This window comes from Genypterus blacodes, unplaced genomic scaffold, assembly GCF_046128005.1.
Source record: "Genypterus blacodes isolate CSIRO-AG114 ecotype Tasmania unplaced genomic scaffold, CSIRO-AGI_Gbla_v1 ptg000021l_1, whole genome shotgun sequence".
Taxonomy (NCBI): domain Eukaryota; kingdom Metazoa; phylum Chordata; class Actinopteri; order Ophidiiformes; family Ophidiidae; genus Genypterus; species Genypterus blacodes.
The window spans coordinates 9702392-9721342 of record NW_027466834.1 but is presented as its reverse complement, the minus strand read 5'-3'; the positions used below and the strand labels follow the sequence as shown (position 1 = coordinate 9721342).

The window sequence follows — 18951 nt, the reverse complement described above, 5'->3', positions numbered from 1 at the left end:
CTTTAAATGCCAAACCTTTAAACACAAAACCTTTAAATGCAAACCTTTAAATAACTTTTAAACATTTTAAGCTTAAAACCTTGAAACACGACCATTAAACACAACCTTTATACGCCAAACCTTTAAACCTTTAAAACAACCTTTAAATGCAAACCTTTTAGCCTATAAATGCCTAACCTTTAAACGCAAAACCTTGAAATGCAAACCTTCAAACCACCTTTAAACAATGTTTTCACGTAAAACCTTTAAACCTTTTTAAACACAACCTTTAAACCTTTTGAACAACCTTTAAACCTTTTAAACAACCTTTAAATGCAAAACCTTTAAAACCACCTTTAATGCAAAACCTTTAAATGCAAAACCTTTAGAACAACCTTTAAATGCAAAACCTTTAAACGCAAACCTTTAAATAACTTTTAAACATTTTAAGCTTAAAACCTTGAAACACGAACATAAAACACACAACCTTTATACGCCAAACATTTTAAACCACCTTTAAACGCAAAACCTTGAAATGCAAACCTTCAAACCACCTTTAAACAACGTTTACACGTAAAACCTTTAAACCTTTTTAAACACAACCTTTTGAACAACCTTTAAACCTTTTAAACAACCTTTAAACGCAAAACCTTTAAAACCACCTTTAAATGCAAAACCTTTGCACATTGAAACGCAAAACCTTTACACATTTAAACGCAAAACCTTCAAACGCAAACCTTTTAACCTATAAACGCCAAGCCTTTAAACAACCTTTAAATGCCAAACCTTTAAACACAAAACCTTTAAAACAACCTTTAAATGCAAACCTTTTAGCCTATAAATGCCTAGCCTTTAAACGCAAAACCTTGAAATGCAAACCGTAAAACCTTTTTAAACACAACCTTAAAACCTTTTTAAACACAACCTTTAAACCTTTTAAACACAACCTTTAAAACACAACCTTTAAACCTTTTAAACACAACCTTTAAAACACAACCTTTAAACCTTTTAAACACAACCTTTAAACCTTTTAAACACAACCTTTTAAACACAACCTTTAAACCTTTTAAACACAACCCTAAACACAACCTTTTAAACACAACCTTTTAAACACAACCTTTAAACCTTTTAAACACAACCTTTAAAACACAACCTTTAAACCTTTTAAACACAACCTTTAAACAACCTTTTAAACACAACCTTTAAACCTTTTAAACACAACCTTTAAACCTTTTAAACACAACCCTTAAACACAACCCTTAAACCTTTTAAACACAACCCTTAAACCTTTTAAACACAACCTTTTAAACACAACCCTTAAACACAACCTTTAAACCTTTTAAACACAACCTTTTAAACACAACCTTTTAAACACAACCTTTAAACCTTTTAAACACAACCTTTTAAACACAACCTTTAAACCTTTTAAACACAACCTTTAAACCTTTTAAACACAACCCTTAAACACAACCCTTAAACCTTTTAAACACAACCTTTAAAACACAACCTTTAAACCTTTTAAACACAACCCTTAAACACAACCTTTAAACCTTTTAAACACAACCTTTAAACCTTTTAAACACAACCTTTAAACCTTTTAAACACGACCTTTTAAACACGACCTTTTAAACACAACCTTTTAAACCTTTTAAACACGACCTTTAAACCTTTTAAACACGACCTTTAAACCTTTTAAACACGACCTTTAAACCTTTTAAACACAACCTTTAAAACACAACCTTTAAACCTTTTAAACACAACCTTTAAACACAACCTTTAAACCTTTTAAACACAACCTTTTAAACACAACCTTTAAACCTTTTAAACACAACCTTTAAACCTTTTAAACACAACCTTTAAACCTTTTAAACACAACCTTTTAAACACAACCTTTTAAACCTTTTAAACACGACCTTTAAACCTTTTAAACACGACCTTTAAACCTATTAAACACGACCTTAAAACCTTTTAAACACAACCTTTAAACGCCAAACCTTTTAACCTTTTAAACAACCTTTAAACGCAAAACCATTCAAACAACCTTTAAACACAAAACCTTTAAACGGAAAACCTTCAAACAACCTTTAAACATTTACATGCAAAACCTTTAAACGCAACACCTTTAAATGCAAAACCTTGAAACAAAAAACCTTTACACAACAAACCTTTAAACTTTTGAATAACCTTTAAACGCAAAACCTTTAAACACAAAACCTTGAAACAACCTTTAAACGCAAAACCTTTAAAACAACCATTAATACGAAACCTTTAAACACAACCTTTAAACCTTTTATTGCAAAACCTTTAAACGCCAAACGTTTTAAACAACCTTTAAAACAACCTTTAAACGCCAAACCTTTTAAACAACCTTTAAACGCAAAACCTTTAAACGCAAAACCTTTAAAACAACCTTTAAATGCAAACCTTTTAGCCTATAAATGCCTAGCCTTTAAACGCAAAACCTTGAAATGCAAACCTTCAAACCACCTTTAAACAATGTTTACACGTAAAACCTTTAAACAATGTTTACACGTAAAACCTTTAAACAACCTTTTTAAACACAACCTTTAAACCTTTTGAACAACCTTTAAACCTTTTAAACCACCTTTAAACGCAAAACCTTTAAAACCACCTTTAATGCAAAACCTTTACACACAAAACCTTTAAAACAACCTTTCAACGCAAAACCTTTAAACGCAAACCTTTAAATAACTTAAACATTTTAAGCTTAAAACCTTGAAACACAAACATAAAACACACAACCTTTATACGCCAAACCTTTAAACCTTTTAAACAACCTTTAACTGCAAAACCTTTACACATTGAAACGCAAAACCTTTACAAATTTAAATGCAAAACCTTCAAACGCAAACCTTTTAACCTATAAACGCCAAGCCTTTAAACAACCTTTAAATGCCAAACCTTTAAACACAAAACCTTTAAATGCAAACCTTTAAATAACTTTTAAACATTTTAAGCTTAAAACCTTGAAACACGACCATTAAACACAACCTTTATACGCCAAACCTTTAAACCTTTAAAACAACCTTTAAATGCAAACCTTTTAGCCTATAAATGCCTAACCTTTAAACGCAAAACCTTGAAATGCAAACCTTCAAACCACCTTTAAACAATGTTTTCACGTAAAACCTTTAAACCTTTTTAAACACAACCTTTAAACCTTTTGAACAACCTTTAAACCTTTTAAACAACCTTTAAATGCAAAACCTTTAAAACCACCTTTAATGCAAAACCTTTAAATGCAAAACCTTTAGAACAACCTTTAAATGCAAAACCTTTAAACGCAAACCTTTAAATAACTTTTAAACATTTTAAGCTTAAAACCTTGAAACACGAACATAAAACACACAACCTTTATACGCCAAACATTTTAAACCACCTTTAAACGCAAAACCTTGAAATGCAAACCTTCAAACCACCTTTAAACAACGTTTACACGTAAAACCTTTAAACCTTTTTAAACACAACCTTTTGAACAACCTTTAAACCTTTTAAACAACCTTTAAACGCAAAACCTTTAAAACCACCTTTAAATGCAAAACCTTTGCACATTGAAACGCAAAACCTTTACACATTTAAACGCAAAACCTTCAAACGCAAACCTTTTAACCTATAAACGCCAAGCCTTTAAACAACCTTTAAATGCCAAACCTTTAAACACAAAACCTTTAAAACAACCTTTAAATGCAAACCTTTTAGCCTATAAATGCCTAGCCTTTAAACGCAAAACCTTGAAATGCAAACCGTAAAACCTTTTTAAACACAACCTTAAAACCTTTTTAAACACAACCTTTAAACCTTTTAAACACAACCTTTAAAACACAACCTTTAAACCTTTTAAACACAACCTTTAAAACACAACCTTTAAACCTTTTAAACACAACCTTTAAACCTTTTAAACACAACCTTTTAAACACAACCTTTAAACCTTTTAAACACAACCCTAAACACAACCTTTTAAACACAACCTTTTAAACACAACCTTTAAACCTTTTAAACACAACCTTTAAAACACAACCTTTAAACCTTTTAAACACAACCTTTAAACAACCTTTTAAACACAACCTTTAAACCTTTTAAACACAACCTTTAAACCTTTTAAACACAACCCTTAAACACAACCCTTAAACCTTTTAAACACAACCCTTAAACCTTTTAAACACAACCTTTTAAACACAACCCTTAAACACAACCTTTAAACCTTTTAAACACAACCTTTTAAACACAACCTTTTAAACACAACCTTTAAACCTTTTAAACACAACCTTTTAAACACAACCTTTAAACCTTTTAAACACAACCTTTAAACCTTTTAAACACAACCCTTAAACACAACCCTTAAACCTTTTAAACACAACCTTTAAAACACAACCTTTAAACCTTTTAAACACAACCCTTAAACACAACCTTTAAACCTTTTAAACACAACCTTTAAACCTTTTAAACACAACCTTTAAACCTTTTAAACACGACCTTTAAACCTTTTAAACACGACCTTTTAAACACGACCTTTTAAACACAACCTTTTAAACCTTTTAAACACGACCTTTAAACCTTTTAAACACGACCTTTAAACCTTTTAAACACGACCTTTAAACCTTTTAAACACAACCTTTAAAACACAACCTTTAAACCTTTTAAACACAACCTTTAAACACAACCTTTAAACCTTTTAAACACAACCTTTTAAACACAACCTTTAAACCTTTTAAACACAACCTTTAAACCTTTTAAACACAACCTTTAAACCTTTTAAACACAACCTTTTAAACACAACCTTTTAAACCTTTTAAACACGACCTTTAAACCTTTTAAACACGACCTTTAAACCTATTAAACACGACCTTAAAACCTTTTAAACACAACCTTTAAACGCCAAACCTTTTAACCTTTTAAACAACCTTTAAACGCAAAACCATTCAAACAACCTTTAAACACAAAACCTTTAAACGGAAAACCTTCAAACAACCTTTAAACATTTACATGCAAAACCTTTAAACGCAACACCTTTAAATGCAAAACCTTGAAACAAAAAACCTTTACACAACAAACCTTTAAACTTTTGAATAACCTTTAAACGCAAAACCTTTAAACACAAAACCTTGAAACAACCTTTAAACGCAAAACCTTTAAAACAACCATTAATACGAAACCTTTAAACACAACCTTTAAACCTTTTATTGCAAAACCTTTAAACGCCAAACGTTTTAAACAACCTTTAAAACAACCTTTAAACGCCAAACCTTTTAAACAACCTTTAAAGTTAAATAACCTTTAAACACAACCTTTAAACCTTTTATTGCAAAACCTTTAAACGCCAAACCTTTTAAACAACCTTTAAAGTTAAATAACCTTTAAACGCAAAACCTTTACACATTGAAACGCAAAACCTTTACACATTGAAACGCAAAACCTTTACACATTGAAACGCAAAACCTTTACACATTGAAACGCAAAACCTTCAAACGCAAACCTTTTAACCTATAAACGCCAAGCCTTTAAACCTTTTAAACCTTTAAACACAAAACCTTTACACAACCTTTAAACGCCAAACCTTTAAAACGCAAAACCTTAAAATGCAAAACCTTAAAATGCAAAACCTTGAAATGCAAACCTTCAAACCACCTTTAAACAATGTTTACACGTAAAACCTTTTAAACACAACCTTTAAAACACAACCTTTAAAACACAACCTTTTAAACACAACCTTACAACCTTTTAAACACAACCTTACAACCTTTTAAACACAACCTTACAACCTTTTAAACACAACCTTACAACCACAACCTTTTAACCACAACCTTTAAACCTTTTAAACACAACCTTTAAACCTTTTAAACACGGCCTTTAAACCTTTTAAACACGGCCTTTAAACCTTTTAAACACGGCCTTTAAACCTTTTAAACACGACCTTTTAAACACGACCTTTTAAACACAACCTTTTAAACACAACCTTTAAACCTTTTAAACACAACCTTTAAACCTTTTAAACACGACCTTTAAACCTTTTAAACACGACCTTTAAACCTTTTAAACACGACCTTTAAACCTTTTAAACACAACCTTTAAAACACAACCTTTAAACCTTTTAAACACAACCTTTTAAACACAACCTTTAAACCTTTTAAACACAACCTTTAAACCTTTTAAACACAACCTTTAAACCTTTTAAACACAACCTTTTAAACCTTTTAAACACGACCTTTAAACCTTTTAAACACGACCTTTAAACCTATTAAACACGACCTTAAAACCTTTTAAACACAACCTTTAAACGCCAAACCTTTTAACCTTTTAAACAACCTTTAAACGCAAAACCATTCAAACAACCTTTAAACACAAAACCTTTAAACGGAAAACCTTCAAACAACCTTTAAACATTTACATGCAAAACCTTTAAACGCAACACCTTTAAATGCAAAACCTTGAAACAAAAAACCTTTACACAACAAACCTTTAAACTTTTGAATAACCTTTAAACGCAAAACCTTTAAACACAAAACCTTGAAACAACCTTTAAACGCAAAACCTTTAAAACAACCATTAATACGAAACCTTTAAACACAACCTTTAAACCTTTTATTGCAAAACCTTTAAACGCCAAACGTTTTAAACAACCTTTAAAACAACCTTTAAACGCCAAACCTTTTAAACAACCTTTAAAGTTAAATAACCTTTAAACGCAAAACCTTTACACATTGAAACGCAAAACCTTTACACATTGAAACGCAAAACCTTTACACATTGAAACGCAAAACCTTTACACATTGAAACGCAAAACCTTCAAACGCAAACCTTTTAACCTATAAACGCCAAGCCTTTAAACCTTTTAAACCTTTAAACACAAAACCTTTACACAACCTTTAAACGCCAAACCTTTAAAACGCAAAACCTTAAAATGCAAAACCTTAAAATGCAAAACCTTGAAATGCAAACCTTCAAACCACCTTTAAACAATGTTTACACGTAAAACCTTTTAAACACAACCTTTAAAACACAACCTTTAAAACACAACCTTTTAAACACAACCTTACAACCTTTTAAACACAACCTTACAACCTTTTAAACACAACCTTACAACCTTTTAAACACAACCTTACAACCACAACCTTACAACCACAACCTTTTAACCACAACCTTTAAACCTTTTAAACACAACCTTTTAAACACAACCTTTAAACCTTTTAAACACGGCCTTTAAACCTTTTAAACACGGCCTTTAAACCTTTTAAACACAACCTTTAAACACGACCTTTTAAACACAACCTTTTAAACACAACCTTTTAAACACGACCTTTAAACCTTTTAAACACAACCTTTAAAACACAACCTTTAAACCTTTTAAACACAACCTTTAAACACAACCTTTAAACCTTTTAAACACAACCTTTTAAACACAACCTTTAAACCTTTTAAACACAACCTTTAAACCTTTTAAACACAACCTTTAAAACACAACCTTTAAACCTTTTAAACACAACCTTTAAACACAACCTTTTAAACCTTTTAAACACGACCTTTAAACCTTTTAAACACGACCTTTAAACCTATTAAACACGACCTTAAAACACAACCTTTAAACCTTTTAAACACAACCTTTAAACACAACCTTTAAACCTTTTAAACACAACCTTTTAAACACAACCTTTAAACCTTTTAAACACAACCTTTAAACACAACCTTTTAAACCTTTTAAACACGACCTTTAAACCTTTTAAACACGACCTTTAAACCTTTTAAACACAACCTTTAAACACAACCTTTAAACCTTTTAAACACAACCTTTAAACACAACCTTTAAACCTTTTAAACACAACCTTTTAAACACAACCTTTAAACCTTTTAAACACAACCTTTAAACCTTTTAAACACAACCTTTTAAACCTTTTAAACATGACCTTTAAACCTTTTAAACACGACCTTTAAACCTATTACACGACCTTTAAACCTATTAAACACGACCTTAAAACCTTTTAAACACAACCTTTAAACGCCAAACCTTTTAACCTTTTAAACAACCTTTAAACGCAAAACCATTCAAACAACCTTTAAACACAAAACCTTTAAACGGAAAACCTTCAAACAACCTTTAAACATTTACATGCAAAACCTTTAAACGCAACACCTTTAAATGCAAAACCTTGAAACAAAAAACCTTTACACAACAAACCTTTAAACTTTTGAATAACCTTTAAACGCAAAACCTTTAAACACAAAACCTTGAAACAACCTTTAAACGCAAAACCTTTAAAACAACCATTAATACGAAACCTTTAAACACAACCTTTAAACCTTTTATTGCAAAACCTTTAAACGCCAAACGTTTTAAACAACCTTTAAAACAACCTTTAAACGCCAAACCTTTTAAACAACCTTTAAAGTTAAATAACCTTTAAACGCAAAACCTTTACACATTGAAACGCAAAACCTTTACACATTGAAACGCAAAACCTTTACACATTGAAACGCAAAACCTTCAAACGCAAACCTTTTAACCTATAAACGCCAAGCCTTTAAACCTTTTAAACCTTTAAACACAAAACCTTTACACAACCTTTAAACGCCAAACCTTTAAAACGCAAAACCTTAAAACGCAAAACCTTAAAATGCAAAACCTTAACATGCAAAACCTTGAAATGCAAACCTTCAAACCACCTTTAAACAATGTTTACACGTAAAACCTTTTAAACACAACCTTTAAAACACAACCTTTAAAACACAACCTTTAAAACACAACCTTTTAAACACAACCTTACAACCTTTTAAACACAACCTTACAACCTTTTAAACACAACCTTACAACCTTTTAAACACAACCTTACAACCTTTTAAACACAACCTTACAACCTTTTAAACACAACCTTACAACCTTTTAAACACAACCTTACAACCACAACCTTTTAACCACAACCTTTAAACCTTTTAAACACAACCTTTTAAACACAACCTTTAAACCTTTTAAACACGGCCTTTAAACCTTTTAAACACGGCCTTTAAACCTTTTAAACACGGCCTTTAAACCTTTTAAACACAACCTTTTAAACACAACCTTTAAACCTTTTAAACACAACCTTTTAAACACAACCTTTAAACCTTTTAAACACAACCTTTTAAACACAACCTTTAAACCTTTTAAACACAACCTTTTAAACACAACCTTTAAACCTTTTAAACAAAACCTTTAAACCTTTTAAACACAACCTTTAAACCTTTTAAACACAACCTTTTAAACACAACCTTTAAACCTTTTAAACACGGCCTTTAAACCTTTTAAACACGGCCTTTAAACCTTTTAAACACGGCCTTTAAACCTTTTAAACACGGCCTTTAAACCTTTTAAACACGGCCTTTAAACCTTTTAAACACAACCTTTTAAACACAACCTTTAAACCTTTTAAACACAACCTTTTAAACACAACCTTTAAACCTTTTAAACACAACCTTTAAACGCCAAACCTTTTAACCTTTTAAACAACCTTTAAACGCAAAACCATTCAAACAACCTTTAAACACAAAACCTTTAAACGGAAAACCTTCAAACAACCTTTAAACATTTACATGCAAAACCTTTAAACGCAACACCTTTAAATGCAAAACCTTGAAACAAAAAACCTTTACACAACAAACCTTTAAACTTTTGAATAACCTTTAAACGCAAAACCTTTAAACACAAAACCTTGAAACAACCTTTAAACGCAAAACCTTTAAAACAACCATTAATACGAAACCTTTAAACACAACCTTTAAACCTTTTATTGCAAAACCTTTAAACGCCAAACGTTTTAAACAACCTTTAAAACAACCTTTAAACGCCAAACCTTTTAAACAACCTTTAAAGTTAAATAACCTTTAAACGCAAAACCTTTACACATTGAAACGCAAAACCTTTACACATTGAAACGCAAAACCTTTACACATTGAAACGCAAAACCTTCAAACGCAAACCTTTTAACCTATAAACGCCAAGCCTTTAAACCTTTTAAACCTTTAAACACAAAACCTTTACACAACCTTTAAACGCCAAACCTTTAAAACGCAAAACCTTAAAACGCAAAACCTTAAAATGCAAAACCTTGAAATGCAAACCTTCAAACCACCTTTAAACAATGTTTACACGTAAAACCTTTTAAACACAACCTTTAAAACACAACCTTACAACCTTTTAAACACAACCTTACAACCTTTTAAACACAACCTTACAACCTTTTAAACACAACCTTACAACCACAACCTTACAACCACAACCTTTTAACCACAACCTTTAAACCTTTTAAACACAACCTTTAAACCTTTTAAACACAACCTTTAAACCTTTTAAACACAACCTTTTAAACACAACCTTTAAACCTTTTAAACACAACCTTTAAACCTTTTAAACACAACCTTTAAACCTTTTAAACACGGCCTTTAAACCTTTTAAACACGGCCTTTAAACCTTTTAAACACGGCCTTTAAACCTTTTAAACACGGCCTTTAAACCTTTTAAACACAACCTTTAAACGCCAAACCTTTTAACCTTTCAAACAACCTTGAAACGCCACACCTTTTAACCTTTCAAACAACCTTGAAACGCAAAACCTTTTAAACAACCTTTAAACACAAAACCTTTAAACGGAAAACCTTCAAACAACCTTTAAACATTTACATGCAAAACCTTTAAACGCAAAACCTTTAAACACAAAACCTTGAAACAACCTTTAAACGCAAAACCTTTAAAACAACCATTAATACGAAACCTTTAAACACAACCTTTAAACCTTTTATTGCAAAACCTTTAAACGCCAAACGTTTTAAACAACCTTTAAAACAACCTTTAAACGCCAAACCTTTTAAACAACCTTTAAACTTAAATAACCTTTAAACGCAAAACCTTTAAAACCACCTTTAAATGCAAAACCATTACACACAAAACCTTAAAACCTTTTGAACAACCTTTAAATGCAAAACCTTTACACATTGAAACGCAAAACCTTTACACATTGAAACGCAAAACCTTTACACATTGAAACGCAAAACCTTTACACATTGAAACGCAAAACCTTCAAACGCAAACCTTTTAACCTATAAACGCCAAGCCTTTAAACCTTTTAAACCTTTAAATGCCAAACCTTTAAAACCTTAAAACGCAAAACCTTAAAATGCAAAACCTTGAAATGCAAACCTTCAAACCACCTTTAAACAATGTTTACACGTAAAACCTTTAAACATTAACCTTAAAACCTTACAACCTTGAAACGCACAACCTTGAAACACAACCATAAAACACAACCGTTAAACGAAAAACCTTTAAACCTTGAAAAACACAACCTTGAACAACCTACGCAAAACCTTGAAAGGCTAAACCTTTTAAACGCACAACCTTTTAAACGCACAACTTTTAAACGCACAACCTTTAAACGCAAAACCTTTAAACCTTTTAAGCACAACCGTGAACACAAAACCTTTAAACCTTGAACAACCTACGCAAAACCTTTTAAACACAACCTTGAAAAACACAAAACCTTTAAGACACCTTCAAACCTTGAAAAACACAAAACCTTACGATGCCTTTAAACGCAAGACCTTGAAACGTTATCACAACCTTTTAGACGCAACCTTGAAATGCAAAACCTTTTAGACGCAACCTTTAAACGCAAAACCTTTTAGACGCAACCTTTAAACGCAAAACCTTTTAGACGCAACCTATAAACGCAAAACCTTTTAGACGCAACCTTTAAACGCAAAACCTTTTAGACGCAACCTTTAAACCTTGAATTTCACAACCTTTAAACCTTGAACACAACCCTGAAACACAACCTTAAAACCATGAAACGCAAAACCTTAAAACCATGAAACGCAAAACCTTAAAACCACGAAACTCAAAACCTTAGAACCACGAAACGCAAAACCTTAAAACCACAAAACGCAAAACCTTAAAACCACGAAACGCAAAACCTTAAAACCATGAAACGCAAAACCTTAAAACCATGAAATGCAAAACAGTCACCTCAAAACGCAAAACCGTCACCTTGAAATGCAAAACCTTCACCTTGAAATGCAAAACCTTCACCTTGAAATGCAAAACCTTCACCTTAAAACGCATAACCTTCACCTTAAAACCTTGAAATGCAAAACCGTCACCTTAAAACGCAAAACCGTCACCTTGAAATGCAAAACCTTCACCTTAAAACACATAACCTTCACCTTAAAATATGCAAACCTTGAAATACACAGACAATGACATACATCCATGTGTCAGTAACCATCAGCAGCGTTTGTTCTTACCTGTTGCTGTCATCTCGTTGTGGGACCAGGAGTGTTTATACTCACCTGTTGCTGTTGTCTTGTTGGGGGGGGGGGGGGATCAGGAGCATTTGGTTCTTGTCTCTTACTGTCGCCTTGTTAAGGGCTCAGGAGTGTTTGGTTCAAGTTTTTTGCCGTTTTGTTTAAGGCTCAGGAGCGTTTGGTTCTTGTCTCTTGCTGTCGTCTTGTTAAGGGCTCAGGAGTATTAAGGTTCTTGTCGCTGTCTTGTGAAGGGCTCAGGAGCGTTTGGTTCTTGTCTCTTGCTGTCATCTTGTTGGGTGAAACAAAGCAGCACGTTCCAGGTGAAATTTATTAAGCCGGGTTAAACCATGACTGATTGAGTGCGGGGAGGACATGTTCAATTTGGAAGAGGCTTTGTCTTTTTTAAAGGTTGGCTCATACTGACGAACTATGACAAACTAAAACAAAGTTATTAAAAAGTCAGAGTTGCAATTTACATACATTTATCTCCTGGGGTGAGGTTTATGTTTGTGTGTGAATGTGCCGAGCGAGGTTTAGTCCACACCTGTCTTGGTTTAATCCACACACGTGATCATCGTCAGCGGTGCAACGGCGCCAAACTGGAAACACGCGCTCAGGAGACACAAATGCGCATGCGTCGTTTTCACAGCAGAAGGCACGGCAGAGGCTTGATGAGATCATATCCGTCCCGTGAGATCAAACCGGAAGTTTATCAGATCTGCCCCGCCGGTCGATCGCGCGCACACCACACTGGTACACACTACACATCCCAGAATGCACTGCGATTTGTTTGGGGTTGCCGTGGCTCGTTTAAACGTCCCCAAGGAGCTGATGGAGCTCCGGTGGAGTGACGCGTTCACGGCACAGTGAGATCCCCGAAACGATGCGATGCGTTTAACATCCAACAGTGTGAAAAACATTGAGAGAGTGTAATGAAATAAGCTCCAATCTGGAGTGAGATGATAAGAATCCTACTGGAGACTCGAACACATGATGACAGACGGGCCAACCTGACAGCTGTGGAACCGCGCCAAGCTGGAGACTCTAATGCGCATGTGTCGTTTCCATAGCGGGAAGGAACGAACAGGAGCTTCTTCGTTCTTATTCACACCGAGATGATGTTTACACGAATGTCTGTTTCATAGAGCGATGATGGAACACACAGCGGGCCACAGCCGGACCGTAGTACGATCGTATCCGCCTGGGCAGATAACACAAACACATGTGCCGGGGATCGTGAAATGTAAAAAAGAAATAATGATTAGAAAAAGAAAAAGAAAAGTGTCCACTGATCAGTGATAGTGGACACATTTAGCTTCAATAAAAACAAATAGCAAGAAAAAAGAAATGTAATTATTGTATGATTCCAATCATTCCAATGATTTGTCAATATCGCTGAATTTGTGTAATTTCCTGTTCAACCGACTTGTTACTAGTCGTGCTGATCCGACATAATGCAGTGAAAAAGCACGCTATAAATTTGTGTTCTTCTTTGGCCAAATATACACCCATGTGTGTGTAAAGAATGCTGATATGGGATATGAAACATATCCAGTAGTCAATGTGCAAGCAGCCAGTTGAATGGTGGGAATTTATGCTACTCTGTTGAATTTATAGATTTGTAAATCTGACTTTGAAAGAGTCAGTGCCTCCCCAGCCACGAACCTCACCGCATGTTACTGAATAATTTAGGGTAGTAGTGTAACCATTTTGTTAGACGTCAAAGCTATCTTAATGTTGTCTGTCATCCCAGGAACTGGATTTGTCATCAGAGCCAGAAGAGAGCTCAACAGCATCATCGTCGGATGAAGAAGCTCTCCTGTTCAACACTTTTCCTTCTCATCCCATCAGAAAGGAGAGGATGAGGAGTAATGCCAGGAGTGAGTCCTCCTTGTCCTCATCTTGGTCTAAGTCAGAAAACCCCACTGAAGGACATGCAGCAGGTCAGAGATCCAGCTGGAAAATCACTTTGACTTTGTTTCTGTTGTATTTAGTGCAAGGCGCAAAATTTGCCACATTTAATTGTGATGGTGACATTGTCGATCACAAATAATTGCTTTTTGAATCATCACGATGAGTCTATGTATGTGTGTTGTGTTCAAAGCAAAATATCTGCCATTCCTTGGATCGGCGCAGCATACAGCGCTCAGAAGAATATGTGAATCTAAACATCAAACAGTGATAAAGTGTTTAATTTCTCCAGCTACTGAAGATTTGGAAGGTTGTGATTTCCACGGCAACACCAACATTCTCAGCAGCAGCCCTAACATTTGGACCAAGGGCAGAGAGACAGGGTAAGGTGAAACTCCCTCCCATTCTAACTGAAAACATCAAATGGAATTATTTATGGTGAACTATTTGAAGAAGAAATTAATCACACTGAATTATGTGTAGCACATTATAATGGCTGATGGCTTGTTTGGGGATGTTACGATCTAGCCCGAGAGAGTAAATTGCAAGCTTGATCTACTGCAAGGAAGCAGGACCCAAAATACATGGCGACATCGCTATAACAAATGACAGACTTTAATTACAACACAAAGGGTAACAAACACGCAAGGAAGGAAAGAGGAAGTTCAAAAGAATACAAGCCGCAGTACACAGAAGGGGAACCTAGCAGGCAACGAAATGGCTGTTGCTGGCACCAGGGCAGGAACAGAAGCCCTCAGAGCAGGAGCAGTCGACAGAACGGCTGCTGCTGGCATCTGGGCCAGGACAGAAGCTGTCGGCGCAGGATCAGCAATGAAACCACTGCTGCTGACTTCAGGTCGAGGACAGGAGCCCTAGTAAAAGGACGGCTGTCGCTGATGTCGAGCCAGACGTTGAGGTAGCTGATGTCAACCCAGTTGCAGGCTGACTAGGAGGTTGGAGAGGTTCTGGCTGACTTAGAGGCGGGAATAGGAACTGCAGACATGGAGGCTATAGCGGGAAATGCAGACTTGGAGGCTGGAGTGGGAACTGCAAACGTGTAGGCTGGAGGCAATTGAGTCGAGGCCACTGGTGACACAAGGCTGGAAACTGGTGAAACCGAGGCGCAGAGAAGGGGGTGAAGGGAGTGTGTTTCCTAGAACAGGATGCGGCACTGGCACTGGCTATTGGGGTTTGGATTAGCTAATACATCATCTGTATTATTTTCAGTCCAGTACAGTACATCAGCTGTCCTGATTAACTCATTGCTCTGTCATCAACTTAGCAGCTGTTCGACATTCTTGTTTTTCCTCACAACTCATTTCCAGTTCTCCTTTCCCAGGAAAGAGACTCTCACTAACAGGACTGCACTGTATTGTGCTTATATTATTCTCCCTCTCTCTCTCTTTCTGGCATGTGTTTACTGCTCTTCATGCTTTCTTGTATCTTTGTATAATCCCACTGGAAGTTCCTATTGCACACCCAGCTGTTCATGGAGGGGAATCTCTCTTGGAATTGCCTCTCCCGAGTTTTCATTCTTTTTTCCTTGTACATTAAGGTTTTCTCGGGAGTATTTCCCCTTCTTCCTAGAGAGCTTTGGGCTGGGTCAGGAATTTTACTGATGTTTGAGACATTGTTTGTGATATTGGACTATACAAATAAAGTCGACTTGATTTTTCCAATCGCACAATTAGTTTGAAGACGTGACACATTCTGATGCTAGCAGCATCATTGTTTTTGGCTTCCAGGGTAGACATCACGCCGTGTCCAGGTTGTAACGGAGATGAGCAGGATAATGAAGAGGAGGGAGAACACAATTCTCATCATCACACCATAGTTGACAGGTTATTGGAGAAACATGGAACCTTGATTCCCAATCACGAACCAAAGCTGTATCGCGCTGCAGCCATCCAAACCAAATCTATTCCAGGATTCAACATCTTGGCTTTCCCTGATTTCTGGGGACACCTCTCACCGCCAGGACATGAACCCATGGCACCACGCAAACCCCACATACAGAGGTAACCCAACTTATTTTAGACAATGTCAATGTGCCACAACTGAATCGCAAATCTGTGTGAATAGTTAATACAGTGTGTGTCAGTCAAATGTCCACGGTGTAAATAATTTGATGCCTGTGAATTTCCATCAGGCAGAAAGTGTTTGAGGATGTACAACGTTTTCTGAATCCTGATGATATCATCAACCAGGTGGTCTTTGACTTAGAAGACAACAGGTTTGCTCACAACAGGGACAGACACACTCAAAGAGACATTCGATTTGATTGACTTATTTATTTACATTTCTGCCTGTCTCATCCTTTGTGTCAGTCCTCAGTGTTTGTCTGAGAGGACATCAGACTCTTTGAGATTTTTCTCAAAATTTGAATGTGGAAACCTGAGGAAAGCTATTCAGGTTCGCAGGTATGCACACACACATCAATAAAAAATGCGCTTCACTGGGTAGAAGTATATCCTAATTTTTCTCCTCTCCTCTACAGATATGAATACGACCTAATATTGAATGCAGATGTAAACTGCTCCCAGCACACCCAGTGGTTTTACTTTGAAGTCAGTAATATGGAGGCCAATGTCCCTTATCGGTTCAATGTCATCAACTGTGAGAAGAGCAACAGTCAGTTCAACTACGGTGAGAAATAATGTGTGTGTGTTCACAACAGACATGCATACAAAAGGAAATATTCCAGGCAGAGACAGAGACAGTAGTCCATGTCGGAACAACAGCGCCACTTAATCAATACGCACTTTATCAGTAAGTGTATCAGGGCACAACCCCATGGTTTTTGTTTTATTAATCCATGGGAAATCAGTCAAACCCAATCAAATCATTTTCATACTAGAATACTGTGGAGCCTATCGCACATCCATTTTCTTAAAAACAGTAAGGCTGATTAATACATTGCTATGCCACTGGAGTACAAGCAGTTCACCAAAGGCCCATTTTCACCATCCATTTTCATCAATCTCGTATATACAAACTCTGTATTCCGTACAGTTGAGCTCAGTGTTATTTAATGGATCTTTATTTCATGACTTAATGAGGTATTTTATGCAAATGGGGAAATTGTTATACAATGTGTGTGTGTGTGTCTGCAGGTATGCAGCCGGTGCTGTACTCAGTAAAGGAGGCTCTGGATGGGAGACCACACTGGGTTAGGAGTGGAACTGAAATCTGCTATTTCAGGTATTGGAACTCAGATTCAGTGGATGATCAATTTGCAGTGGTGATCTTGTCGGATTAAAAACATTGTCATAATTCTAGGAAGTGTTAAGTGACTTACTTTTGTGTTGATCTGTAGAGAGCAACATTGTTGTCTTCCTCACATGTGTAGTGCTGTCTTGAATTGCAACTGTTCTCATTAACATTGTCAGTTTTAGTAAATATCCTTAGCTTTACCCATTTTCTCTTTTAGAAATAAATTTTGTTCGGCTCAGGGCAGAAAGAGAACAACATTTTATACTATGACCTTCACTGTTACCTTCAAACACATTGAGGATGTCTGCTACCTGGCCTATCATTACCCGTACACATACTCAGCAATGACGGTAAGTCTGTCTATTTCTGTACAATAAGTAAAAAGACAGAAAGGCAAAAATAAATACATTTTTGTGTAACATCATACATGAAGAGGGTTTGCTTCGAATCTCCCACCCTCACTTTGTGTGTGTGTGTGTGTGTGTGTGTGTGTGTGTGTGTGTGTGTGTGTGTGTGTGTGTGTGTGTGTGTGTGTGTGTGTGTGTGTGCGCGCGTGTGTGTGTGTGTCCAGGCTCACCTTGAGGTTCTGCAGAAATCAGTGGATCCCGCCAAAGTGTTTTTTCGGCAGCAGACTTTGTGTAACAGCTTGGCTGGTAACGCATGTCCTCTTATCACCATCACTGCCTGTCCTGTCAGCAGGGGATGGAAGGACATGCACCAATTACGTGAGTAATACTGTATGTGTGTGACAAAATATCTTAACGCTGGAGGTCAAACCAGTGAGAAAGTATGGGTGGCAGTATAAGACATTATTCATACTTGCCCACTCACGCATGTCTTACTCTCACTCATGCACTATCAAACTCTCAAACACACACACACTTTCAAACTTGACTATACTTGCCACCACCTATTTCCAGGTAACCGGCCCTGTATTGTGCTGACCGCACGAGTGCATCCCAGTGAATCTAATGCCAGTTGGGTGATGAAGGGTACACTGGAGTTTCTGTGCAGCAGTGACCCGGTGGCCGCAAGTCTGAGGGAGGCCTTTGTCTTCAAAATCATCCCAATGCTCAACCCTGATGGGGTCATCAATGGCACGTGAGTGGGGAGTACTGTGATGTTGGGTTCATGTTGCGTGTCTGCTTGATGTTATGCCTTTATGCCTGTATTATAAAGTATCTGCTGCACAAGAACAGTCAAATCCAGCAAATGGCACAATTAAGCGATTTAAGACGTAGAATTTTAAATGTACAGTACAGTTTGAAACCTCTCTCAACTGAAACCAGATCACAACCCCACTGAGCAGCACTGATGTGTTAGACTGGTCCTTACAGTTCCCTGAGTTCTCCACCACCATTAACACAACACTAAATGAGGGATTGTGTTTTAGAAGAATGATGATCCATCCCTCCACAGACCTGTGGCGTTCAGGAGTTATTTGTAGGAGCACCTCTGGGTGGCAGCATTGCATTGTGGATTACTGACAGCATGACAACATGATTACTGTCATTCGGGAACTGAAAAGGCTCCTTATAGGTAAGCTGAGTGATCATGATAAGG

At 35.8% G+C, this 18951-nt stretch overlaps 1 protein-coding gene across 1 annotated transcript in view; it reads left to right on the top strand.

The window, feature by feature from the left end:
* Nucleotides 1–18951, top strand: part of agbl1 (AGBL carboxypeptidase 1) — a 51469-nt gene that overhangs the window by 15750 nt on the left and 16768 nt on the right. Inside the window, exons 11-21 of the mRNA XM_076142054.1 lie at nt 14018–14207; nt 14468–14558; nt 15190–15195; nt 15933–16193; nt 16325–16408; nt 16503–16595; nt 16673–16821; nt 17289–17376; nt 17606–17738; nt 17960–18113; nt 18309–18489. Coding sequence (XP_075998169.1) covers nt 14018–14207; nt 14468–14558; nt 15190–15195; nt 15933–16193; nt 16325–16408; nt 16503–16595; nt 16673–16821; nt 17289–17376; nt 17606–17738; nt 17960–18113; nt 18309–18489 — 1430 coding nt within the window. The remainder of the gene's footprint in view (nt 1–14017; nt 14208–14467; nt 14559–15189; nt 15196–15932; nt 16194–16324; nt 16409–16502; nt 16596–16672; nt 16822–17288; nt 17377–17605; nt 17739–17959; nt 18114–18308; nt 18490–18951) is intronic.